The following is a 26,848-nucleotide window of genomic DNA, read 5'->3' as shown; positions in this document are numbered from 1 at the left end:
TGTCGCGTGGTCGGCACGATGAATCATCTCGGCCATTATCTTGGCTTTCCAGACCGTGGGTCATTTGTAATCACCTCGGCTGAGTGGACCTCGAACCAGCCTTCAGATACAGATAAAAATTTCTGACCTGGTCAAGAATCGAACCCGGAGCCTCAGAGTAAGAGGCGGGTACGCTACTCCCATATCTGTATTTCATAAAGTGAATTGATTTTCCTTATTTTATTCTCTTATGGTTTTAAGCCTTATATACTCCGATCAACTACCGAATATCCTTCTTCTTCTTGTACCTCAGTGGATGTCGGCTGTCATCAGGGCGATCTAGTTCTTGTTCTCAGCAAGTCGGAAAAGAGTGGGGTTACTGATCCCATATTCTGAGCCAAGATATTCTCCTTCTTCCCCTACTTTTCCTTCCTTCACTTTTACCTTGTAAGATAAGCTGAAGGAGTCTATAATTTCGAATGATATGGCCAACTCAAGTTTCTTCTTTTTCATTGTTGTGCGTGACCTCTAACTCTTTGTTTAGGCGTTTTGTTTTTAATGCCCCACTAACTATATTTTTTGCTGTTTTCGAAGACGCCGAGGTGCCGGAATTTAGTCTCGCAGGTGTTCTTTTATATGTCAATAAATCTACCGACACGAGGCTGAGGTATTTGAGAACCTTCAAATACCACCAGACTGAGTCAGGATCGAATCAGGCACTGGAGTACTTCAGTGTTACGTATTCTGACAACCCATGATATTCTGAGTAGGCGTCGGTAACACAACAACTCAAAGTATCGAAGTTTTTTTGGTGATGTCTCCGCACCATAAAGTAAGACAGAAAATACATAACACTGAAGTAAACCGAGATGGAGATTGATTTTAAAATCCCTGTTACAGAGAAGTTTGCTCTTTCTCTTGAATGCAATCCTTGCCTGCTCTATCCGGGACCTAATTTCAACACCATTGTTCCAGCTGTGATCAAGTTACTTGTTCCACTGATGTGCCAGACCTGCTACAGCACCGTGTTCAACCACACAGTTTAGTAATATCTGCAGATCTTCAGCACTTTTTGCAAGCAGAACAGTATCATCTGCATATCGCAGGATATTTATTGTGATATCATTAACAACGATGTCCTCCTGTTTCCCAACATGCTTCAGAAAATACCCTTTCAGAGTAGACATTGAAGAGGACTGGAGATAGAACACAGCCTTGCCTCACTCCTTACTTTAATTCAATAGCACAAGTTTTTCTGTTGCCAACCTTAACTGATGAGGTCTGATTGCAATGCAGGTAGGATATACTGCAATATTTCATGTTTCACATGGTCGAAAACGTTTTCCTAATCGATAAAAGAAGCATGCAAATCTTCAGACATATCTACACATCTTTGCCCAAAACCTACATCGCCAGCAATCCCTCCCATATTTTCTTAGTTCTTTATTGTCATATTTTTACTTCTTTTACAGAATTGTACTAGTGATCTTTTCTTATTGTTTGTCTTTCTGTATCTTTCACTCTTTGGACCTCCTTCTTACATAATTTTCTGTTCTCCCTTAATAGACTTGTTTTCATTTAGTACCCTTTTTCTACCTCATCTAGTAGTTACTCTACCCCATCCACCCGATAGCTCTCATTTATATGATCCATTTGGCGCTGAGACTCTGTACGTAGAACTTCACTTTCTCTCACCGCATACTATCTCAAGTAATATTTAATTATTCTTTTAAACACGCCCCGTCATGTGTGATGACTTTCTGCATGGTTGAAAAATAAAACCAGCCCGAAAATTATTTACAAGTCTCACGCAGAATTGACTCTTGTTAACTGCCCATCACAGAAAATACTGCAAATCGTGATTTCGATGGACCAATCGGTTGCTGTCACATGCCACATGCCAGAAAACATTACTCGAGTGAAAGAAAGCCTGAAACAAAGTCTGACGGAATCTCAACGCTGTTTATCTGTGTAAGTGGGAATTAAAGAGATCGTCATATCGAAACATTATCAGAAAGGACCTGCATCTGTATGCTCACAAATTTACTGTTGTACATAAATTAAAGCGTCCAAACAGACCCTCGCGTGTTGAGTTCTGCTGGTGTTTTCTGAGAGAAGTGGAATCAAGACTTTTGGATCCTCAGAATTTCATTTCTTCAGATGAGCCCTGGTTCAGCCTGTCGGAGTATGTGAACTCACAGAATACGCGCCATTATGCGTCAGTAAATCCCCATCAGTACGTCGAAAAGCCGTTGCATAACCTCAAGATACGTGTGTGGTGCGCAATGTCTGGTGTCCGCATGGTAACACGATTCTTTCACCAAAATGTTTAATGCTAACCGATATGTCCAGACACTGTTTAATACATATGTGAATCAACTCACAGAAGATGAACGACTGTATGGATATTTTCAGCAAGAAGGAGCAACAGATGTACTCCAATAATCCTCCAACTATTGCTACGCGTGTCTCACAGTTTGATAAATCGAGCACAGCGCTGCATCGACGTCAACGGTGGCCATTTCCAGCATCTTCTTTGTTGTTCATTAACAAGAGTCAAACCCGCGTCAGTCTTATTGTAAACTAGCGAATGTACCCGTGCTTCGCTACGGTATTCTACATTGTATTCGAATATCGAAGTAAATAGTGTGCATGCAGTAAATAAGATTGTTTTAAAATTGCATGTCTCTTAGCGTTATCCGAGAAAGAGCATGGGGAGGTCCCCGTACGTTGTTTCCAATGTAAAGTGTTTGTTATGGATTTGTGATATAACGGCAGGCTCACTTGCCTACTACCATTCACAATCGAGTTGGGAAGTCTACATTATAATTGCAGGCCCCATTGCCTACTATGCGGACAGAATCGATTTGGCGAGTTTTCGTTAAAATGGCAGCCCCCTTTCCTACTTCCAGACAGATTACAGTTTTTATTATAATGGCAGGCAATTACCCTACTATCACTCGAAATTGAATTGTGCAGTTATCATTATAATGTCAGGCCCATTTTCCTACTTCCAGCCAGCTTACTGCCAGTCACACCAAGTTGGTGATTTTCCATCAAAATAGCAGGCCACTATGCCTAATGCCAGTCACATTTTAGATGAGGACATTTCTTTATAATGGCGGGCACACTTGCCTACTGCCAAACACAATCGGGTAGGGGAGTTTTAAACAAAACTGCATGCTCACTTGCCTTCTGCAAGTCAAATCGAGAAGTGAACTATTCATTACAATTGTAGACCTTCCTTACTAATGACAGTTACACAGGAGTTGGAGAAGGAACCCTTTCATACTGCCAGTCAAAGACGGTGTGGGGAGTACTGATTACAATAGCAGACCCACCCTTTCTCGATCGCTACAAATCGACATCAGTGAATATATATAGATCGACATACGAAAGTATATGCGTGTTTACAATATTGAAGACCTTCATTTACAGATTAACTGCTACTAAACGTACGTCATATCGACAAAGGATTATACCATAAGACACGCCGGATTTAGTGGCCTAAATGGCTGGTCCTATGATATGTCATCTATTTTTGGGTCAGATTGAGTTAGAAACGTGGAACAGGGTAACGTTCTTGTAAGATTATCTCACATTACATTACTTTTCGGATAATTATGTGACAGCTACATACATAGCATTTGGCTCATATATGGCTACTGGGTGGGCCAATTTTCGTGAAGAGTTTGATGATTCTGTATTTCATATAAGTAATCGAAGGTATGAATTATGCATGTGAAAGTTCCAAATTGACTTAACATCCATTAATAGAGAAAAATCAAACGTAAAATTGATACAGATACGGCAAAAAGTCATAAGACCAAGGTTGTAGATCATTCCAAATTGAACGGAGATTGTGCAATCTGTTATGTGATAGGAATTTCCGAAGGTCTGCACCATCATTAAAATTGCCTGCATATTTCGATATTCTTCGGGGATAAAAAGTGAAAAATTTAATGATCTTGGATGTTTTCCGTTCGTTACAGGCTAAAACGTATAATTTTGTCAAATTTCAATTATCTTCTTTTTCTTCTGGCAGATTATGCCGCAATCTGGATTTTGGGCGAGGCGGGTAAAAATTAGGACTTTCAGGAAACTAAACCAAAAATTATGCAGATGGTCATTATTACCCCTTAAACGGAAAGCTGTACGAAAATTTCCCCAAAATAGTCAGTGTAGAGGCACACAGTCGTTACGATTTGATTTATATAGATAAGGAATCTGCTCCATGAAAAACACCTTTTTGGTTATGTCCGCTGGACTTAACCTGCAAAACTGACCATTCATGATATCTCCCTTATTAATCCTCCTGACGAAAAAATGCACATGAAAAAAGGTTTAGAGGTGGAATTCCATCACGTTTGGTCGATTTCCAGTCAGGTTGGTCTTGTTCTGTATATATTGTGGAAGAGTAAAATCACCTTTTCGGTTCCCTATAAACCGCCAGTCCATTCCGGAACATGAAATGTTATTTACGTTTAAAACCTACCTTTGGACAGGTGGATGCTAAATATGAATTTTGGTTCGAATGTCTTCAGTAGTTTTCAAGTTGTAAGGAATACGCTTTACACGCACCCGCTCGTGAGTTAAGTCCGATGGGACTTGTACAAAAAAACGGTCCGTTAATGATATCTCCCTTATTAATCCTCGTATCGAAATGATGCACATGAGAAAAAAGGTTTAGAAATTAATTTCTACCAAGGCAGGTAGATTTAAATTAACGTTGGTTGTGTATATTTTGTGGAAGTGCAAAATCACTGTTTCGGTTTCGTATAAACCCCCAGTCAGTTCAGGGATTTAGAAACAATATTTGCCCTAAAACCTATCAAGGACAGGTGTATTATAAATATGAGTATTGGTGGAAATACATCCAGTAGTTTGTAGCACTCGCGTACATACGGCGTAATTAAGGAAGAAAATAATACAGTTAAGAAAGTTGAAAGTAATAGAAAATGGATTATAACTGAGGACAGCCGGATAACGACAAATATGTAAATGCCAAGTTAATGTATTGGAAAATCAAATGCCCCTCAATAAATTATGCTAGTGTGAGTTATGGATATAATAAAGCGGTAACAGAGAAGAAATTTAGGTCCAGTGATTCCTAGGTAAACAAATATTAAGAAGATGACTAATGGTGTTATTACTTAATCTATTCGAAGGCGGTTATAACATCCAACGATATTCCGCCAATATCCCGCAGATAGGCCGATTGACGCCTGTCTTGCCTTGTACCCAAGGAACAACCACGAATTTAAAAGCATGATGAGGAAAATGGCAATACGTTACTTCCCTGCTGGCATGCAGTCGGAGACGTTGCCATGGTAACCTGTAGGTTCGTTGTCGGTCTGTCGGTCACTCAATGCAGAGCATGGTACCAGCAGAAAATTGTAAATTTCTCCGTCATGTAGAGTAAGGTAAATTATGAACATAACGAAAGTTGTTTATAATGAAGAGACGTTTCACGTACGGTAAACGAAGTTTACAGAAAATCAATAGTATAAGAGAAAACCATTCTGGTTTTCCTATAAACCCCCGTCTATTCAAAGATTTTAAAATGATATCCATATTGAAACCTTCCCCGGGATGAGTATACTCTAAATATGAAGTTTAGTTGAGATCTATCGAGCCGTTTCGACGTGATGGTGGAAAAACCATTCTGGTTTTCCTATAAACCCCCCGTGTATTCAAAGATTTTAAAATGATATGCATATCGAAACCTTCCCCGGGATGACTATACTCTAAATATGAAATTTGGTTGAGATATATCCAGCCATTTCGACGTGATGGTGGAAAAACCATTCTGGTTTTCCTATAAACCCCCCGTGTATTCAAAGATTTTAAAATGATATGCATATCGAAACCTTCCCCGGGAGGAATATACTCTAAATATGAAGTTTGGTTGAGATCTATCCAGCCGTTTCGACGTGATGGTGGAAAACCATTCTGGTTTTCCTATAAACACCATCTATTCAAAGATTTTAAAATGATATGCATATCGAAACCCTCCCCGGGATGAGTATACTCTAAATATGAAATTTGGTTGAGATATATCCAGCCGTTTCGACGTGATGGTGGAAAAACCATTCTGGTTTTCCTAGAAACCCCCCGCGTATTCAAAGATTTTAAAATGATATGCATATCGAAACCTTCCCCGGGAGGAATATACTCTAAATATGAAGTTTGGTTGAGATCTATCCAGCCGTTTCGACGTGATGGTGGAAAAACCATTCTGGTTTTCCTATAAACCCCCCGTGTATTCAAAGATTTTAAAATGAAATGCATATCGAAACCTTCCCCGGGAGGAGTATACTCTAAATATGAAGTTTAGTTGAGATCTATCGAGCCGTTTCGACGTGATGGTGGAAATACCATTCTGGTTTTCCTATAAACCACCGTGTATTCAAAGATTTTAAAATGATATGCATATTGAAACCTTCCCCGGGATGAATATACTCTAAATATGAAATTTGGTTGAGATATATCCAGCCATTTCGACGTGATGGTGGATAAACCATTCTGGTTTTCCTATAAACCCCCCGTGTATTCAAAGATTTTAAAATGATATGCATATCGAAACCTTCCCAGGGAGGAATATACTCTAAATATGAAGTTTGGTTGTGATTTATCCAGCCGTTTCGACGTGATGGTGGAAAAACCATTCTGGTTTTCCTATAAACCCCCCGTCTATTCAAAGATTTTAAAATTATATGCATATCGAAACCTTCCCCGGGAGGAGTATACTCTAAATATGAAGTTTAGTTGAGATCAATCGAGCCGTTTCGACGTGATGGTGGAAAAACCATTCTGGTTTTCCTATAAACCCCCGTCTATTCAAAGATTTTAAAATTATATGCATATTGAAACCTTCCCCGGGATGAGTATACTCTAAATATGAAATTTGGTTGAGATATATCCAGCCGTTTCGACGTGATGGTGGAAAAACCATTCTGGTTTTCCTATAAACCCCCATCTATTCAAAGATTTTAAAATGATATGCATATCGAAACCTTCCCCGGGAGGAATATACTCTAAATATGAAGTTTGGTTGAGATCTATCCAGCCGTTTCGACGTGATGGTGGAAAAACCATTCTGGTTTTCCTATAAACCCCCATCTATTCAAAGATTTTAAAATGATATGCATATCGAAACCTTCCCCGGGAGGAGTATACTCTAAATATGAAGTTTAGTTGAGATCTCTCGAGCCGTTTCGACGTGATGGTGGAAAAACCATTCTGGTTTTCCTATAAACCCCCATCTATTCAAAGATATTAAAATGATATGCATATCGAAACCTTCCCCGGGATGAGTATACTCTAAATATGAAATTTGGTTGAGATCTATCCAGCCGTTTCGACGTGATGGTGGAAAAACCATTCTGGTTTTCCTATAAACCCCCCGTGTATTCAAAGATGTTAAAATGATATGCATATCGAAACCTTCCCCGGGAGGAATATACTCTAAATATGAAGTTTGGTTGAGATTTATCCAGCCGTTTCGACGTGATGGTGGAAAAACCATTCTGGTTTTCCTATAAACCCCCATCTATTCAAAGATTTTAAAATGATATGCATATCGAAACCTTCCCCGGGAGGAGTATACTCTAAATATGAAGTTTGGTTGAGATCTATCCAGCCGTTTCGACGTGATGGTGGAAAAACCATTCTGGTTTTCCTATAAACCCCCCGTGTATTCAAAGATTTTAAAATGATATGCATATCGAAACCTTCCCCGGGAGGAGTATACTCTAAATATGAAGTTTGGTTGAGATCTATCCAGCCGTTTCGACGTGATGGTGGGAAAACCATTCTGGTTTTCCTATAAACCCCCCGTGTATTCAAAGATTTTAAAATGATATGCATATCGAAACCTTCCCCGGGATGAGTATACTCTAAATATGAAGTTTGGTTGAGATCTATCCAGCCGTTTCGACGTGATGGTGGAACAGACAAACAGACAGACAAACAAACAGACACGAACAATTTTATTTATATAGATATTTTCCGGGCCCGTTGAAACAAACATGGAATTCTTGTAATGCGTTATATTCGTAGAGAAACTTAATGTTTTTGTTCTATTAATTATGCTATTTATTAGTACAATGTTGATATTTTATATTTACCAAGGCATGACATTTTTCCATTATCCCCAGTACTTTGAAATAACCTTGATGTGAAAGAGACCGGGCGAGTTGGCCGTGCGTTAGGGGCAAGCAGCTGTGAGCTTGCATCCGGGAGATAGTGTGTTCGAATCCCACTGTCGGCAGCCCTGAAGATGGTTTTCGGTGGTTTCCCATTTTCACACCAGGCAAATTCTGGGGCTATATCTTAATTAAGGCCTCGGCCGCTTCCTTCCCATTGCTAGGCCTTTTCTGTCCCATCATCGCCATAAGACCTATCTGTGTCATTGCGACGTGAAGCAAATAGCAAATAGAAAAAAAAAAGAGAGAGATATGAAAAAGATTTTTTTTTTGCTAGGGGCTTTACGTCGCACCGACACAGATAGTTCTTATGGCGACGATGGGATGGGAAAGGTCTAGGAGTTGGAAGGAAGCGGCCGTGGCCTTAATTAAGGTACAGCCCCGGCATTTGCCTGGTGTGAAAATGGGAAACCACGGAAAACCATCTTCAGGGCTGCCGATGGTGGGATTCGAACCTACTATCTCCCGGATGCAAGCTAACAGCCGCGCGCCTCTACGCGCACGGCCAACTCGCCCGGTATGAAAGAGATTAATGTTACCTAATTACCTATGATGTGTAGTATTGATTCGAAACAACGTCTGGCATGAATATAGTGAAGTAAATTTATAACTGAAGAAAACATAAACATGAGGTCGGTGACATTTGAGAGTGGTTGAATGTGATAACTCCATATCGTCGGCTTTTGGCACGTTTCAGGGCAAAATTCCTACATCCTGGCATGTCTAAACATCTATAGGAGTTGGGCGGAGATTAACAAAACAACATTAATAGTATTTTTACGAAAACATTAACACATATGACCGAGTTAAGACTCGATCCTGCAACACATACTGTACATTGCACTCGGTCTTGAATAGAAACCTGGAGCATTTGTACCAAGAAGGGGACCCTGCTTCTGACTTTTATAAAACTTAGTAATAATGCGTGCACTGACGTAAAAGTTACATCCATGAAGAAGATTGTTTCGGAGCTCTTTCTGCTTCGGATAGATGAAAGGAAAACTTGGAACTCCTTCCAGTAGGTAACCTGAAAGCACCTTTACTAAAATGTAAGACAGAAATTATGTTTAAATGCTCTTTTAGGTCAATTTCTTTCGTAACATGGTTTTTATTTGAAAATTGAATTAATAATAACAATAACCTCCGTGGCTCAGCCGGCAGCGCGTAGGCCTCTCACCGCAGGGTTCCGTGGTTCAAATCCCGGTCGCTCCATGTGAGATTTGTGATGAACAAAGCGGAGGAGGGACAGATTCTTCTCTGGGCACTCCGGTTTTCCCTCCCATCTTTCATTCCAGCAACACTCTCCGATATCATTTCATTTCATCTGTCAGTCATTCATCATTGCCGCAGAGGATTGCGACAGGTTTCGGCAGCCGGCACAATTGCTATCCTCGCTGCAAGATAGGGGCTTCACTTATTCCATCCCTGATCCGGTCACTGACTGGAAAACAGGTTGTAGATTTTCAGTAATAATAATAATAATAATAATAATAATAATAATAATAATAATAATGATAATAATAATAATAATACTATAAGTATAGATTGTTTGACATTCGCTAATGATATAGTGATACTCACTAGCGATATAGCAACAGCTAAGTAAAGAATTGAAGATAATGGGGAAGAAGACTGCGTTTATGAACAACAATGAAGAGGTCCCTCAGTTGTTAGGAGACGAAAAGTTAAGGAGAATGAAGACAATTGACAAGAGAATGTGTCGGAAAAGAATGCTATTCAGGAGTGGGCGAGAAAACTGGAAATTGCATTTCAACTGATGAGACAAAAAATGTTCTGTCTTATGGGGCTAAATTGAGGCATCTAGGCACTGTTGTTAAACCTGAGCGCATGTATGCAGCAGGAACATTGGATATGATTGGAAAATGTGGGCTTGAAGATATACGGAAAAAGAGGAAGAAGCTAAGAAAATTTCTAGGCCCATACATACATACATACATACATACATACATACATTATTATTAGAGACTGTTATGCCTTTCAGCGTTCAGTCTGCAAGCCTCTGTGAATTTACTAAACGTCGCCACAGTCCTCGACTTGCAACTAGTGTTGTGCCTCATTTAGTTCTATACCTCTTATCTTTAAATCGTTGGAAACTGAATCTAACCATAGCCGTCTTGGTCTACCTCTACTTCTCTTACCCTCCATAACAGAGTCAATTATTCTCACTAGGTAACCTATCCTCTCCCATTCGCCTCACGTGATCCCACCACCGAAGCCGGTTTATGCGTACAGCTTCATCCATCGAGTTCATTCCTAAATTAGCCTTTATCTCCTCATTCCGAGTACCCTTCTGCCATTGTTCCCACCTGTTTGTACATGCAATCATTCTTGCTACTTTCATGTCTGTTACTTCTAACTTATGAATAAATGTAACAAATTACAAACCTAACAAGCATTGCATCAAAGAGCGGAGGGGGTGGTTGAATTGATGAGAAGGTTACATTTCTATGGACACTTGTTGAAGATGGAAAATAACAGACTGACGAAGAGAATCTTTGAATTCTTCAGGAAGAGGAAGACAAAGCTTTTGATTTGACACCCGTAGGCGACCTGTACGTCGTGATGAGGATGAAATGATGATGGAGACGGAAATCGATATAGACAACTCGTCCAAAACTTCCACGGTTTCCAGGAGACTGCGGGAAGGGTGATCCAATGCAGAAGGACAGAAGAAGGCAATGGAAGAAAGGATGAGAGTAAACTGGAAGATAGTGAATGCAGAGAAAGCTAAATATACTGCAAAGATTGTGAAACGTGGTCTATAGACGGCTGAAACGAAACCGAAAATAATATCAATTACGTGGTAGAACGGAAATTTAATGTGATAATCGCACTTCATGGTAATGCAGCTGTTCGATGGGCAGTTAATAATCGCACCAGGAGCACGCCATGGAAGCAGTTATCTACACTTCAGCTTCCCGGTACATGGAAATTAATTTCTATAACATGTGAATATCTAAAACGAGAAGCTGCCAGGCATAGCGAAGCATTGGTTGATTGTGGATAAAGTCAACTGATTATAAGAAAGAGAGTGCATTTTCATTATGATAATTCGGTCATGAAGATTTCGGAATAATTCTTGTCAGATCGAATACTGCCTGAGAGTCAGCTGGGAAATATCCTGTTCTGTCGGCAAAAACTTTTCTTTAGAATACTTTTATTTGAATTGTATCGTTATTTTCACGGAATGTTTTTGTTAGTAGCTCAGGATTTGTCTGCCGTGACCAAGAACTCAAAATAAGAAGGGACAGACCTCCTAAGTCCCTAATACCTGGTATTTGGAGAGGTTCCACAAATCTATTACTTTATGCTCGCTCTTATCCCCGCATATTGCTGTATTCTTCTTCTTCTTAATCTGTTTACCCTCCAGGGTTGGTTTTTCCCTCACACTCAGCGAGGGATCCCAGCTCTTACGCCTCAACGGCAGTGTCCTGGAGCGTGAGACATTGGGTCGAGGTATACAACTGGGGAGAATTACCAGAACCTCGCCCAGGCGGCCTCACCTGCTATGCTGAACAGGGGCCTTGTGGGGGATGGGAAGTTTGGAAGGGATAGACGAGGAAGAGGAAGGAAGCGGCCGTGGCCTTAAGTTAGGTACCATCCCGGCATTTGCCTGGAGGAGAAGTGGGAAACCACGAAAACCACTTCCAGGATGGCTGAGGTGGGAATCGAATCCACCTCTACTCATTTGACCGCCCGAGGGTCAGTGGACCCCGTTCCAGCCCTCGTACCACTTTTCAAATTTCGTGGCAGAGCCGGGAATCGAACCCGGGCCTTCGGGGGTGGCAGCTAATCACATAACCAGTACACCACAGAGGCGGACCTGGAATAAATTATCAAGGGAAATGTTCGATAAATGTCGAAGTTCGCTGAAAATATTTAAGAAAAATCTAGGTAAACAATTGATAGGGAATCTGCCACCTGGGAGACAGCCATAAGTGCAGATCATTGATGATTGATTGTGGTCGCCGTACCTGCAACCCTGCTTTGGTTTGTTTGTCTTACTCGCTGAACCTGTCATTGTTGCGTCATCTGCCCTAAACTTTCACCCTTTCATTGTATACGTCCTGGCGGCATTTGAGCTCGCCCTAACTGCCATACGATATAAGAGTACACACCTTGGCTCCGAGCTTCACCTGCCGGCTTTTGTTATGAAGGAAAGTCCATCCTATAAAGCAGTCGCTAAGGAAAGAGTGAGGATATGTTAAGTTACCCCATTGAGCTATGGTGACCTCAACAGTAGGAAGGTACACCGCCCATGATTCCCGGTAGTACTGCAGATGTCGCACCGGTCCCCTACCTGGTCATTGCTGGTGCTGCTCTTGCTGGTAGGAATTGTTGTTTCTACGTCATGCAGCGGTGACGTGTTGCGTGGAAAGGTGGCAGCCAATAGCGAGTCCAGTACGCTTTGAGGCGAGCAAGCGGCAAGCTGTGTGGCGTGCTGGTGTGCTGCAGGATTTCGTGTTCTAGTGTTGGGGTAAACAGCCGCTATCATGTCCAAGACTGCCTATGAAATGGACAGCGGGATGTTCCAACAACCGCCCAAGCAGAGTACAATGAACTTTATCTACAATCCGGAGACGGGAGCCGTACTGGGGAGGTCTGGTTTGAGCTGGGGTAAGTGCAAAACACCTGCTTGTTACAAGGACATTGTCTTCCATGCCCGTCTCAGTGGCATCATCTTGTTTGAGCTCTGGAATGCTCAAGTTTGCCACCAAATCCTTACAGGAGACTTGGTTATCCGAGCAGGAATAGAAACGCAACCCTGAATTTGTTTGTTGTTGTTTTTATTAGTTTGTGAAGTGTGTATTGTTTAAATGGACTCGTAAAAGAAGGAATTACCGTTGTCGTTGACAACGCTAGGCGGGAAAGGGCGTGCCCACTGTTGGTTAGGAGTTCATGTTTTGGTGGGAGTGGTGCCGTTTCGTATGTACTGCAGAATCCTTAGACGAGAAACGACCCTCATTATGAATGAAGTTTTAGAATGATTGAGTAGTAAGTATCGCTTGTCTTTAGACTGCCGGATGGGGATGCATTTTGTAATGTCAGCATCGTAATCAGCATTCTTCAAAGCTGTACTCACGTTGCTTGGTATTCCGTAGGCATGAACTTTCAGGCACGAAGCTACTTTTCTCCTTTTTGTGTTTCTGGTTTCAGTATTTAAAAATTTCATTTTTGTTTGTTGAATATATTCTCGGCTGTTTATTCTTCTAATGGCCGGATTTCTGACTTAATAACTCTGTAATTAACCGTTCACAATAATTAAAAGTGTGTTTAATTTAACTTAAGTTTATAAAACTATATAGGCTAAAACAAGCAAACGAAGTGATGTATTTGCTTCGGCACTTTTTCGTTTGGTTCTAGTTCTGACAGCGCGGGCAGCCCATGAATTGGCGTGTTGTTTCCTGTCATGTGTATAGAAGAAATGTTTACGACATTGATGGAACTTTTCCACTAGAATATCCTAGATTCTTTTTTGAGGACAGCTCATTCTATTAATATAATTTGGCAGTCATTTTCAGAATCGAGTTCCATACAGGATGAAATTTTCGATAAAGTAATCAATAATCATAAATCAAAGATGGAATGAGAAAAAGTTATAAGCGTTATTTAAATTCTAAAGACAATCTAGAACTTAACACTAAGTTATCAAGCCATAACTGTTACGTTACCGCTTGTCAGTTTTTAGTTTGACCGTTATGTTCCTAATGGTAGTAAGACTACAGTTAAATAATGGTTAACTAAAGACAAAAATTATTCGCCATTTTAGAACTTCTGTATATTTTAAGGGATTTTTACGCATTTCTGGAATCTTATAAAGGAGGGAAATTTCATTCCTGAAAAAATAAAGTGCGACTGTTGACCTTCAATTTTCCGTGAATCCGAACCACAGGTTCAAGAATACCTCGTGCTGCGAGTCGAACCGTGAATACATTGGTGAGAAGCCAGTAGCGATGCCATTCAGCTATCACGCCCCCCCCCCCCCCCTCTCCAGTTTAAAAAAAGAAGAGGAACCGTAATAAGTTAATAAGTTGTTTTTTTTATTCACTACCCTAGTTTTACATGAGCTGGGTCATCCAGATCTTTAACCGTTTCAAAGTTATAAACTTTCATACATGATTTGTAGTTACAGCTTGTATAATTGGATTCTACTACCATCTTATGTTCTATGTGGTAAATTTAATATTGTAGCGTATGTCATTTATTTCATTTTATTTCTTTATTCATTTACCATCCAGGGTTAGTTTTTACCTCGTACTCAGCGAGGGATCACACCTCGACCGCCTCAAGGGCGGTGTCCTGGAGCGTGAGACTTTGGGTCGGGTGATACAACTGGAGAGGGGGACCAGTACCTCGCCCAGGTGGACACAACTGCTATGCTGAAGAGGGGCCTTGTTGGGGGAGGGGAAGATTGGAAGAGATAGACAAGGAAGGAAGCGTCCGTGGCTTAAACTTGGGTACCATCCCTGCATTTGCCCGGAGGAGAAGTGGAAAATCACTTCGAGAATGCCTGAGGTGGAAATCGAGCCCCCCTCTACTCGGTTAACCTCCCGTACCACTTTTCAAATATCGTGGTAGAGCCGGGTATCCGTGGGTGGCAGCTAATCACACTAACCACTACACCACAGAGGCGGACATTATTTACCAAAAAAATATCCTTAGTCAAAGCAAATTTCTTTTCATTCACTAAAATTCCATTTTCATCCATCTCCCTCCACTAACATGTTTCCTTCTACCCTATTACTCCTACTACCCTTTGTTCCACACGTTAGTTGTGGAAAGAAAGCATGGTTATTGTTTATTATAATGGAATTATTTGTACTCAAATGAGTTGACGTAACTTCCATTCTCCATTCTTTAATAAGATCTTCCTGGCCTTTGTCCATTTTATTGGTGTCTGCACTCAAACGTGGCTTTGGCCCAGGTTTTATAACCGGATGCCCTTCCTGACGCCAACCGTACTTGGAGAATGTATTCGCTATTACATGTTTGTGCTGTTATATGTACCTAGGTAGTTGAAGACAAACGCTCAGAGCCAGCGAAATTAACTATACGCTGTTAAAAACTCTAGTCCAATCGGGAATCGAACCCGGGGCCCTTTGAGCCGTCGACCCGTGGGCTTTCCAGTCAGCCACGGAACCGAACATTGTATTAAGTCCATTGTTTTTCAGTAATTCACAAATATAAAGTTACTCATTGCACTACATTAAAATAATATTAAGGCACAAAAATAACATCTGACCAGGCTAAGTGCTAGAGCGATGGCTTAATGAGCGCATGTTGGCAGGTTCCATTCCGTCTCAGTCCAGTGGTATTTGAACCACTCGATTTACCGGTACGTTTTTGAAGTGGTTTAACGAAAGTCGCATCGACTTCCCTAGGTCTTGGCGACTGTTGGGTAGGAAAGGAGTAGGATTAGGAAGGGAGTAGTCTTGAGTACAGTACAGCCTGTCTGGTGTGAAAATAGTAAATGACGGAAAACCATTTTCAGGCTGTTTTTTTTTTCTAAGTTGCTTTACGTCGCACCGACACAGATAGGTCTTATGGCGACGATTGGGACAGGAAGGGGCTAGGAGTGGGAAGGAAGTCACCGTGGCCTTAATTAAGGTACAGCCCCAGCATTTGCCTGGTGTGAAAATGGGAAACCACGGAAAACCATCTTCTGGGCTGCCGACAGCTGGGTTCTAACCCACTATCTCCCAAATACTCTTCAGGTTGCTAACAGTGGGGTTCGAAACCACCGTCTCCCGAAATTAAACTGCCGGTACTCTTCGTTTCACGACAAGAAACCATAAATGTGACGGGCACACGACAGTAATTAGGGAAGGGACCGACAAAGAACCTGCAAGCCGACCCCTCAAACATAGACGTTGTCAGTTGTAATGGCCCTGTTACAGAGGCCTTCAGTTACAGTCCTAGAGTGAGGAGAGCCAGGGTGAACGGCACAAACCGAGGTGCTTGGCAGGTTCGATCCTGCCTCAGTTCGATGATATATAGTTAAACGTGCTCAAATACGTCAGCCTCGTGTCGGTAGATTTACTGGCGGGACAAAATTCCGACACCTCGGCGTCTCCGAAAATTGAGGACATACTTGGTTCGCCATGTGCAGGTCTTTTGAGCTGACCCCGTAGGCGACCTGCACGTCGTGATGAGGATGAAATTATGAGGACGACACAAACACCCAACCCCCGTGCCAGCGAAATTAACCAATTTTGGTTAAAATTCCCGACCCCGCCAAGAATCTAACCCGGGACCCCTGTGACCAAAGGCCAGCACGCTAACCATTTAGCCATGGAGCCGGACGTAAAACCAATAACAGTATTGTTATTAGAAAAGGAGCCACTGGAGAGAAGTAGAAAAGTACTTGGCAACAGTTGAAAACCTTTCCCTAACAGTACCTTTCGCTCGACGGTAGTGGTATAAGGGCAAGGTTTTTATGTCGTGATTTTTTTTTTTTTTACAAGTTTCTTTACTTTACACCAACACAGATAGGTCTTATGGCGACAATGGTATAGGAAAGGCCTAGTAGTGGGGACGAAGTGGCCGTGGCCATAATTAAAGTACAGTCCCAGCATTTGCCTGGTGTGAAAATGGGAAACCATGCAAAACCGTCTTCAGGGATGCCGACAATGGGGTTCAAACCCACTATGTCTCGGATGCAAGCTCACAGCTACGCGCTCCTAATCGCACGGTTAACTCGCTCAGTTTACCGGTACGTGAAAGAACTGTCGGTCTGTTAGGTCATCAGCCCAGAGGCTGGTTGGATCCTCAAATAGCACCACCAAAGATTATGCGGTCATAAGGAAACCCCAAAAACTAATGGCAGCACCAAAATGAGGCGTACTAGGCAAGATGAGGAGTGAGGTAGTTTGCCATTGCTTTCCTCACTGGGTCAGAAAGTACTATTGCAGCACGACTGACCCTATGAGCAGCACCTTTCATAACACTCAGAAGCACTAGTCGTGCTCTTGAATGTCATTACTCAGCACTACCCATACCCCAGCAGCTTCCATATTGTCACAGCCATGATGTTGACTGGGACTTCGGTGGAAGCTACACTTTACTCTGGCCTGTCGTTCATTCTGTGAAGGTGACCATAAAATTGTATTTGTATCTGTAATTTTCTCTACATTGCAGCAGAGGTCTTAAAAATTGGTGTATTCCCTTGCACAACTAAAAACCATTGTCAGCGTTTGTAAAGGTTCTGGAAACACTTTTTTGTAACCACTTGTCAGGCCTACGATGTTGCTTTTATCTCGTTCGCTAATACAGAATGATTTCCTTTCAGATGATGATGATGATGATGATGATGATAATAATAATAATAATAATAATAATAATAATAATAATAATACCTATCTTGATAGCTGTAGTCGCTTAAGTGCGGCCAGTATCTAGTATTGGGGAGATAGTGGGTTTGAACCCCACTGTCGGCAGCCTTGAAGATGGTTTTCCGTGGTTTCCCATTTTCACATCAGGGAAATGCTGGGGCTGTACCTTAACTAAAGCCACGGCCGCATCCTAGCACTTTCCCACCTTATCGTCGCCATAAGACCTATCTGTGTCGGTGCGACGAAACCCTCCGAAGATTCTGATGCCTTTCGAGTTGACGCCCTTATACCTGACCTGCGTGTCTGAGAGGATGGGGCCCTACTTAATATGAATTATAATGCTGGAAACGACATGGACATTCAGAGGAATTGATCAATTCCCGACCCCTGTGGGATTCGAACCCAGGATCCTTAGGACCAAAGGTCAGAATGTATAACCATTTAGCCTCGGAACTGGAAAAACGTCAGATGTTTCGACGCGAAAACGTCCATAAGATCAGGCTACAGACCTTGTATGTTAAGTCATCGGCCCGCAGGCTGGTTGGATCCTGAGATAGCACCACAAACCTTAGTGTAAGGAAATCGTTCACTCACGTTGGTGTTAAGTATAGCTCTGAAACTGAAGATCCGATTCGAATGGCTGGGGTACCATCTGATAGAGAATGTAGGACTTGTGAGAAAATATGACACTCGGTGGGCCCCTCTTAAATACATGGGCAAATACTGGTGGTTAGCAGGAAAAAACAAACAAACATGTAATTGCTGTTATTGTTATTATTATTTAATGAAATATTGTGTTCCGTTCACTTTATCCGTAGGAAATTCCTACCCTTCGTTACTGATTGTTACACTCGTGTTTATTAAGTTTTCTACAAATCCATGAACGGTAAGACGAAAGCTGCTGTCGCAGATCTATTTTTAGACATGATAACAGTTTAAGTAGACACTCTGCATAATAGAAGCCAAGAAATTAGTCTTCACTAAATCACTGTTATTGTCGCGGACATAGTTCACTGACAGCGCTGTAGTTGCTCACTCATTTTTGCTTAACAAGGAGAGCTCCGACAACAGTGGTCACATGTCGGACCTGCCAGAAAATAAGACTTTGGAGGTCTCCTATCTGTACCGCTAACAATCTTTTAACAGCGATAGTTACTATGTGTACTTGCAATTCCATACATTAGCAAAGCGATTTGTATTGGTCTATGGATACAGAGTGTCACTGCAGATTGCGCTAGAATTATAGAAGTATTTGTCAGCTCCGTTATCGATATAGCTATGTTCAGAACAAGAGAATGAGTCCACCGGGCGAGTTGGCCGTGCGCGTAGAGGCGCGTAGAGGCGCGCGGCTGTGAGCTTGCATCCGGGATATAGTAGGTTCGAATCCCACTATCGACAGCCCTGAAGATGGTTTTCTGTGGTTTCCCATTTTCACACCAGGCAAATGCTGGGTCTGTACCTTAATTAAGGCCACGGCCGCTTCCTTCCAACTCCTAGGCCTTTCCTATCCCATCGTCGCCATAAGACCTATCTGTGTCGGTGCGACGTAAAGCCCCTAGCAAAAAAAGAGAGAGAGAGAGAATGAGTCCAGACGCTAGTTGTATTTTATCTAAATCAGTGTAGGTGGGTCATTGGGGGGATGTGTCAGTACCAAAGAACATTCATGCTAAAGGCGGAAGAGCGAGCGTTTTGTTTCGGTTTTCATGGATTGAAATATATTCTTCTTTACCTGCTTACCCTCCAGGGTCGGTTCTTCCCTCGGACTCAGCGACGGATCATACCTCTACCACCTCAAGGACAGTGTCCTGGAGCTTCAGACTCTGGGTCGTGGGATACAACTGGGGAGGATGGCCAGTAACTCGCCCAGGTGGCCTCACCTGCTATGCTTAACAGGGGCCTTGCGGGGGGATTGGAAGATTGGGACTGACAAGAAAGAGGGAAGGAAGCGGCCGAGGCCTTAAGTTAGGTTCCATCCCGGCATTTGCCTGGAGGAGAAGTGGAAAACCACTTTCAGGATCGCTGAGGTGGGAATCGAACCCACCTCTACTCATTTGACTGAGTGGATCCCGTTCCAGCCCTCATAACACTTTTCAAATTTCGTGGCAGAGCCGGGAATCGAACTCGGGCCTCCGCGAGTGGCAGCTAATCACACTAACCACTACACCAGAGAGGCGGACGGATTGAAATATCGCTGACCAAAAAAAAAAAAAAACACCACATAAAGAACGTGTGTGGCTGAGGGTAGTGCGCTGTCATTCTGAGTGCAAGTTAATCTGTCAGATCGAGCGAGTTGCTGTGCGGTTGCGTTACGTAGCTGTCAGGAGATTCTGGGTTCGAACATCACTGCCGATGGTCGCTACCTTCCCAACCATACCTCTTTCCTAACCCATCGTCTTCATAAGACCTGTCAGTGCCACGTAAAACAAGTGCTGAGTGAATTAGATTTGGCACATTGTCAATAAGGAGCATTCGCAATTATTTTCAGAGATGGTGGTGTTCTAACCACTGACTTCCGAGAGGACTGCGGTATGTTCAAATCAATTGAATATATTTATTTTGCTCCGTATTACACCGTGCTTCAAAACTGTTGTCTATCGCGGGAGATAACTACGAATAATGTTTTTGCTTTTCCAACTTTTTTTATAGAACATAGTTGCTTTCTTTTATTTGGAGAGGAATCCCCCATTGCATTCTAGTTAATAGCCAAACATAATTATGACATAATTATACAACTTCTGTAGAACACTTGCAGAAAACAAGGGGCAGTATTCTTCTTTGAATTTGTTTGAATACACCGACTAAGCGTTACTGGCTCTGTCTGAAGTTTTGAGAAAATGACTGAATGAGAATAATAATAGTATAGTGCTAGTATGTTTTTTTCTATTTCTCACACGTCGCACCGGCTCAAAGAAATCTTATGACTACGATGGGATTGGATAGGACAGAATCAGGACTGGGAAGGAAGCGACCATGACCCTGGTGTCAAAATGGAAAACCACGGGGAACTATTTTCAGGTCTGCTGAGGGTAGGGTTTGAACCCACAATCTCACGAATGTAAGCGGACAGCTACACAATCCGAACCACGAAGCCAACTCGCTGTGTAGTGGTGGTGATATTTCGTATGACTATTATTTGCCTGGTCTGGCCCTTCTATGACAGACGCCGCGCATTGTCATCAGAGGGGTCAAGTCGATTACCATCTGTCGTGTGATAGTGTGTACAACTGTGGTGGAGAATAATTTCATGTTTTGTTGAGTGGAGTAGATGAGAAACGGACAACAGAAAGAAAAATCCAGTCTCTGCCTAATGGAATTGGCCTTCTGTGGTGAGAATCGAAAGACCTGGCTAGGAACAGAACCCAGAACCACAAAAATAATTCATAAAGGTTACATTGTTGAGTAATAATGTCCAGCTCCATGGCTAAATAATTAGCGTGCTGGCCTTTGGTCACAGGGGTCCCGGGTTCGATTCCCGGCAGGGTCGGGAATTTTAACCATCATTGGTTAATTTCGCTGACACGGGGGCTGGGTGTATGTGTCGTCTTCATCATCATTTCATCCTCATCACGACGCGCAGGTCGTCTAAGGGTGTCAAATCAAAAGACCTGCACCTGGCGAGCCGAACATGTCCTCGGACACTCCCGGCACTAAAAGCCATACACCATTTCATTTCATTGAATAATAGTAATAATGATAATAATATCGGGTGAGTTGGCTTGGGGTTAGAGGCGCGCAGCTGCGAACTTGCATCCGGAGGAAAGTGGGTTCGAACCCCACTGTCGACAACCCTGAAGATGGTTTTTCGTGGTTTCCCATTTTCATGCCAGGCCCTCCCTATCCCATCATCACCATAAGACCTATCTGTGTCGGTGCGACGTAAAGCAAAATAGAAAATAATAATAATCTTTATGTTTCCGTCGAGCAAATGGAACATTAGAAACGAACACCAAAGAGAACTGCACCATTCTAGCTGACTACTTCCGAGACCACCTCAATTGTGATCCTCCAAAGGAAAGATTGAACTTTGAAAAGCCCATGCCCAACCCCGATTCACAGCCACCGACAATACAGGAAACAGCAGAGATCATACGATCGCTTAAAAATAATAAAGCTCCTGGAGAGGACGGCATCACTGCGGAGATGTGTAAACTTGGAGATGATCTTGTAAGCAAAATTCATGCAATCCTAGTAGAAATATGGGAAACGGAAATGATTCCACAGGATTGGAAATGTGCATTAATACACCCATTGCACAAGAAAGGTGACAAGGCAGATCCAAACAACTATAGAGGCATACCTCTACTGCCAATCGCATACAAAATTATTTCCAAAGCTCTCTTGAACCGGTTAGAAAAACAGACAGATCACCTGATTGGCGAGTACCAAGCGGGTTTCAGGAAAGGTCGATCATGTGCAGAACAAATATGGAACTTGAAGACGATATTAAGGATTCGCCGAAGTGCCAGCACGATCGTCACCTTTGTGGATTTTAAGAAGGCGTATGACTCTGTGGACAGACAGTATTTGATATTCTAGAAGAACTCAGAGTGGACAAGAAGACCAGAGCACTTATTCAGCAGACCCTCACAAGTACGACCTCGAAAGTGAAATTCCTTGGAGAAATCTCTGAGCCTTTTGAAATATGTACGGGCGTTCGTCAAGGTGACAGCATCTCCCCTATTCTGTTTAACTTAGTTCTAGACAAAGTTATTAGAGAGTGGGAAAAGGATATCAAGGGTGTGAACATCGGAAATTTGGGAAGCAAGGTCAATGTGAAATGTTTAGCATTTGCTAATGATCTCGCAATCATTACTAAGACCAAGGATGAAACAAGGTATGCCATACAGAGACTACACAATATAGCATCAAAGGCAGGCCTCCAGATATCCTGCAAGAAAACCAAGTACATGGAAAATCTACGTCAAAATAGCAAAAGAACTCCGCTAGAGATGGAAAACGGCACAATTTCACAGGTGCCCTCCTTCAAATACCTTGGAGAAATTATACTACCATCAGGATTAGACAGTAGTGCCAATGTAGAAAGAAACACCAAACTACATAAGGCATACAGACTGGCGTGGAATTACTACAACAAAAGAGTCATATCGCGTAATGCAAAATTACGACACTACAAGACAGTTGTATTGCCCGAAGCTTTATATGCCTCAGAAACCATATGCTTAGGTGGTCACTCTAAAATTACAGAAATTGAAAAGCAGGAGCGGAAAATTCTCAGGAAAATGTATGGTCCTACGAGAGAAAATGGAATGTGGATTAAGAGAACAGCGGACCTCTACTCCTTCACCGACAGGTTTACTGATGCCGTACGGAAAAGGCGCCTTAATTTCTATGGCCATATCTACAGAATGAATAGCGACAGACTAACTAAAAGATTATTCAAAGTAATCAACTCAAAGAAGGTCAAAATAAAATGGCTAGAAGAAGCTAAGGCGGACCTCCAAGAAATAAATATCACAGACGACATCATGGAAAACCGTGGAGCTTTTAGAACAAAAGTAGCCAATCATAAATTTAGGGAGAAACCAAAAAAAAACTGGTAGGAAGTGGTCGACAGAACGCAAGATGCAACACAGTGCATTCATGAAGAGATTTTGGGAGGATAAGAAGGCACAAACCATCAAACCAACTAACAAGTTCAAACGCGCTCTATGAATGGGCATAACGAAGAAAGAAGATAATAATAATAATAATAATAATAAACCTTATGAAATATGCCTTCAACTACAACCTTCTGAGTCAAAATTTTGCCGTGAAAAGTGGTTCTTTAACAGAAGAGTAAATTTATCTGCACGTTCAGTGGCAGCTTATTTTGGGCCTCGGCTTAATCAATAGACTGCTGCCCGGTTAGATTGCTTGCTGCAGGTGTCTTGAGTACCGGTACCACTTTGAGCGTGACATCCTCCTCAGCCGTATTACTGCCTTTATTTTCGTGACATAATATTTTACGTTTAAACAGTCGTAAATGCCAGGCGACTATCGGTAGCTCGAACTGCCTATCTTGAGCTTTTGAGATGGGAGCGTATCCATTTACACAACACAATCGATGGTGATGATGATAAACGTATTTTGAGGTACGTCTCCCTCCGCAGGCTAGGTGCGTTGTCAGCCTTGTTTTCACAGGCTGTTTCTGGTAAACTGTGATTGATACACTCGATATTCCGATATCAGTATGTAACTCAGTGACTCAAATGCCACAACAATAAATTCAACGTGATTCGAGGCAGCCTTGTGTTATGAGTGCTCCATTACGGCGCACAAAGTACACTTCGGAGCGTCGACTGATTTTAAAGATTTGGTTTTGTTTTGTTTGCAGATAGTTTAACAAATATAAGTGACATTATAGCGAATACGAGTATAGTTTGTGAATAAGTGGCTGTCAGCACCGAAAATTTGCCATAAATAGAATAAGCGATTTTACCGACTAAATATAAACTCCTACCCCCTCATGTGGGACACCATTAAAAATTTCTCTCTGAGCCCAAGACCAATCGCAACTGATCTACTGTACACTTAGTGCTGTCGCCCAGGTGGCAGTTTCTCTATGAGTTGTTTACCTAATCTTTTCTTAAATAATTTCAAAAAGTTGGTAATTGATCGAACAAATCTCTTATAAATTATTCCAATTCCTACTTCCTATTTACCGCAGTTTGTTCTCCTGAATTACAAATTAATCGCCATAGTATGTTTTTTCCAACTTTTAAAAACACCACTCAACTTTGTTCTTACTAATGTCATTTCATGGCATTTCTGCGCTGAAAGCTCGGAACATACCGCTTAGTCGAGCTGTTCGTCTCCTTACTTCCAAGTCTTCCCAACCCGAAATTTGCGACATTTCCATAATCATTCTGGTTTTTTGCGGGAAATCACCCAGAACAAATCGTGCTGCTTTCTTTTGTTTTTATAGTTCTCGAATGAAGTAATCCTGGTGAGAGTCCCATACACTGGAACCATACTCTGATTGTGGTATAACCAGTCATTTTTACCCTTACTACAACCCCTAAATACTCTCATAACCATATGAACAGATATGTAGCCTTTATTTTCAAATCCGTTCCTGTGATTACTCCACTGAAGATATTTTCTTAAATTAACACCTCAGTACTCGCATAATGACCATGAGGTACTTTCACCCCATCAACTCAGTAATTAAAAATCCTCTCAATTTGTACTGTTAGTGAAACTCGCAACCTGACTTTTAACCCCGTTTATCATCATATCATTAACTGCTGTCTATCTCATAACATTGTCGAGGTCTTTTTTCAGTTGCTCACAATCATGTAACTTATTTATTACTGTATACAGTATAAAACCAGCTGCATAAAGCCTTATATGTGAATCCAGTTCTTTATTAATGTCATTTATATACGTTATATAAGAAATCATAAAGGTCCAATAATACTACCTTGAGGAACTCCCTTCTTAATGAACACAGGAACAATGCTTCACCCACTATAATTCTCTAAGTTCCATTTTCTAGAAATGTAGCCACCCACTAATTTGCTCTTTTGTCTAGTCCAATTGTCCTCATTTTTGTCAGTAGCCCCTCATGATCTACCTTATTAAAAGCCTTGGATAGGTCGATGGCAATACAGTCCATTTGATATCCTGAATCTAAAAGATCTGCTAAATATAGCTGGAATTCTACAAGTTTACCCTCATTGGATACTACCACAACGGTTGCTCTTGGGATAAAGTTATGCAGAGTCGAAAATATGAGAATTTCTTAATTTGCTTCATATCATCATTTGACAGTTTAGTTGCGGGGTGTCCAAAGTAATGGTAATGACGTGGGGATTCCTTCTTGCGTGTGGAGACACTCAGAATGAGAAACGTATGGTAGTCTATGCATGTGCACGCTTGGTTCGCTATAACAGCCCACGAGGAGCCCCCGCTAGTACGATAGCAATGACCTTCGGACTGGCAATAACAACCCCTACAGTACGGTCAAGGAATATTTCCCTTGATCTGCTGATCTATCCTTACCATAAATAATTGTTTTTTGAAATAATTCTTTCTTAATCCGTTTACCCTCCAGGGTTGGTTTTCCTCGGACTCAGCGAGGGATCCCACCTCTACCGCCTCAAGGGCAGTGTCCTGGAGCGTGAGACTTTGGGTCGTGGGTGGATACAGCTGGGGATGAGGACCAGTACCTCGTCCAGGCAGCCTCATCTGCTATGCTGAACAGGAGCCTTGTGGGAGGGATGGGTAGATTGGAAGGAATGGACAAGGAAGAGAGAAGGAAGCGGCCGTGGCCTTAAGTTAGGTACCATGTCGGTATTTGCCTGGAGGAAAAGTGGAAAACAACTTCGAGGATGGCTGAGGTGGGAATCGAACTCCCCTCTACTCAGTTCACCTCCTGAGGCTGAGCGGACCTGTTCCAGCCCTCGTACCACATTTTAAATTACGTGTCAGAGCCTGGAATCGAACCCGGGCCTCTGGGGGTGGCAGGTAATCAAACTAACCCTTACACCACAGATGCAGCTAAATAATAATAATAATAATGATAATAATAATAATAATAATAATAATAATAATAATACTATCAGTTTAATCTCTTATTAGAAAATATATTATTTACATTTTCAATTTTATAATTTTCCCCAATGTGGGGCAGCCATATATACAGATTACAAGTATTTTGAACCAGATAGTATACTCAGAACTTGAGGAAAAACATGGATAAAGTGATATACAAAATACAGGGTAGTCAGAAACAACTTGAACCGGATATATGAGCATAAGAACTTTCCTCATGCTGATAATTTATTTGAAAAGAATAATTCCATATCTAGGGAGCCTCCGTGGCTCAGGTGGCAGCGTGGTGGCTCTCACCGCTGGGTCCCGGGTTTAAATCCCGGTCATTCCATTAAAGATTTGTGCTGGACAAAGCGGAGGCGGGACAGGTTTTTCCCCGGGTACTCCGGGTTTCCCTGTCATCTTTCATTCCAGCAACACTCTCCAATATCATTTCATCTGTCAGTCATTAATAATTGCCCCAGAGGAGTGCGACAGGCTTCGGCAGCTGGCACAATTCCCATCCTCGCCGCTAGATGGGGGCTTCATTAATTCCATTTCTGACCCGGTCAAATGACTGGAAATAGGCTGTGGATTTTCATGACGCACCATCTAACGCTCATATATCCGGATCACGTTGTGTCCGACCACCCTGTATACAATAATTACATTCTACATAGGTAGTTTTTCACAATGAAAGGTAGGGCTGCAATATGGCACCTCCCTTAATAGTAGTCTAATAATAACAACATGGATCGATTGAAGAGGAGGAAA

The 26,848-nt window shown here is 41.9% G+C and overlaps 1 protein-coding gene across 2 annotated transcripts in view; it reads left to right on the top strand.

Annotated features, from left to right (window-relative positions):
- LOC136877502 (sodium/potassium-transporting ATPase subunit beta-2) overlaps positions 1-26,848 on the top strand; it is a 206,232-nt gene that overhangs the window by 33,436 nt on the left and 145,948 nt on the right. Inside the window, exon 1 of one of the 2 annotated variants that reach the window (XM_067151609.2) lies at positions 12,598-12,824. The exons of the other annotated variant lie outside the window; for it this stretch is intronic. Coding sequence (XP_067007710.1) covers positions 12,701-12,824 — 124 coding nt within the window. The 5' untranslated portion in view covers positions 12,598-12,700. Of the gene's footprint in view, positions 1-12,597; positions 12,825-26,848 lie in introns of those variants that run through there. 2 annotated transcript variants of the gene reach the window in all.

This window comes from Anabrus simplex, chromosome 7, assembly GCF_040414725.1.
Source record: "Anabrus simplex isolate iqAnaSimp1 chromosome 7, ASM4041472v1, whole genome shotgun sequence".
Taxonomy (NCBI): domain Eukaryota; kingdom Metazoa; phylum Arthropoda; class Insecta; order Orthoptera; family Tettigoniidae; genus Anabrus; species Anabrus simplex.
Note: the sequence above shows the minus strand (reverse complement) of the source record. Positions and strands in the feature narration are given on the sequence as shown.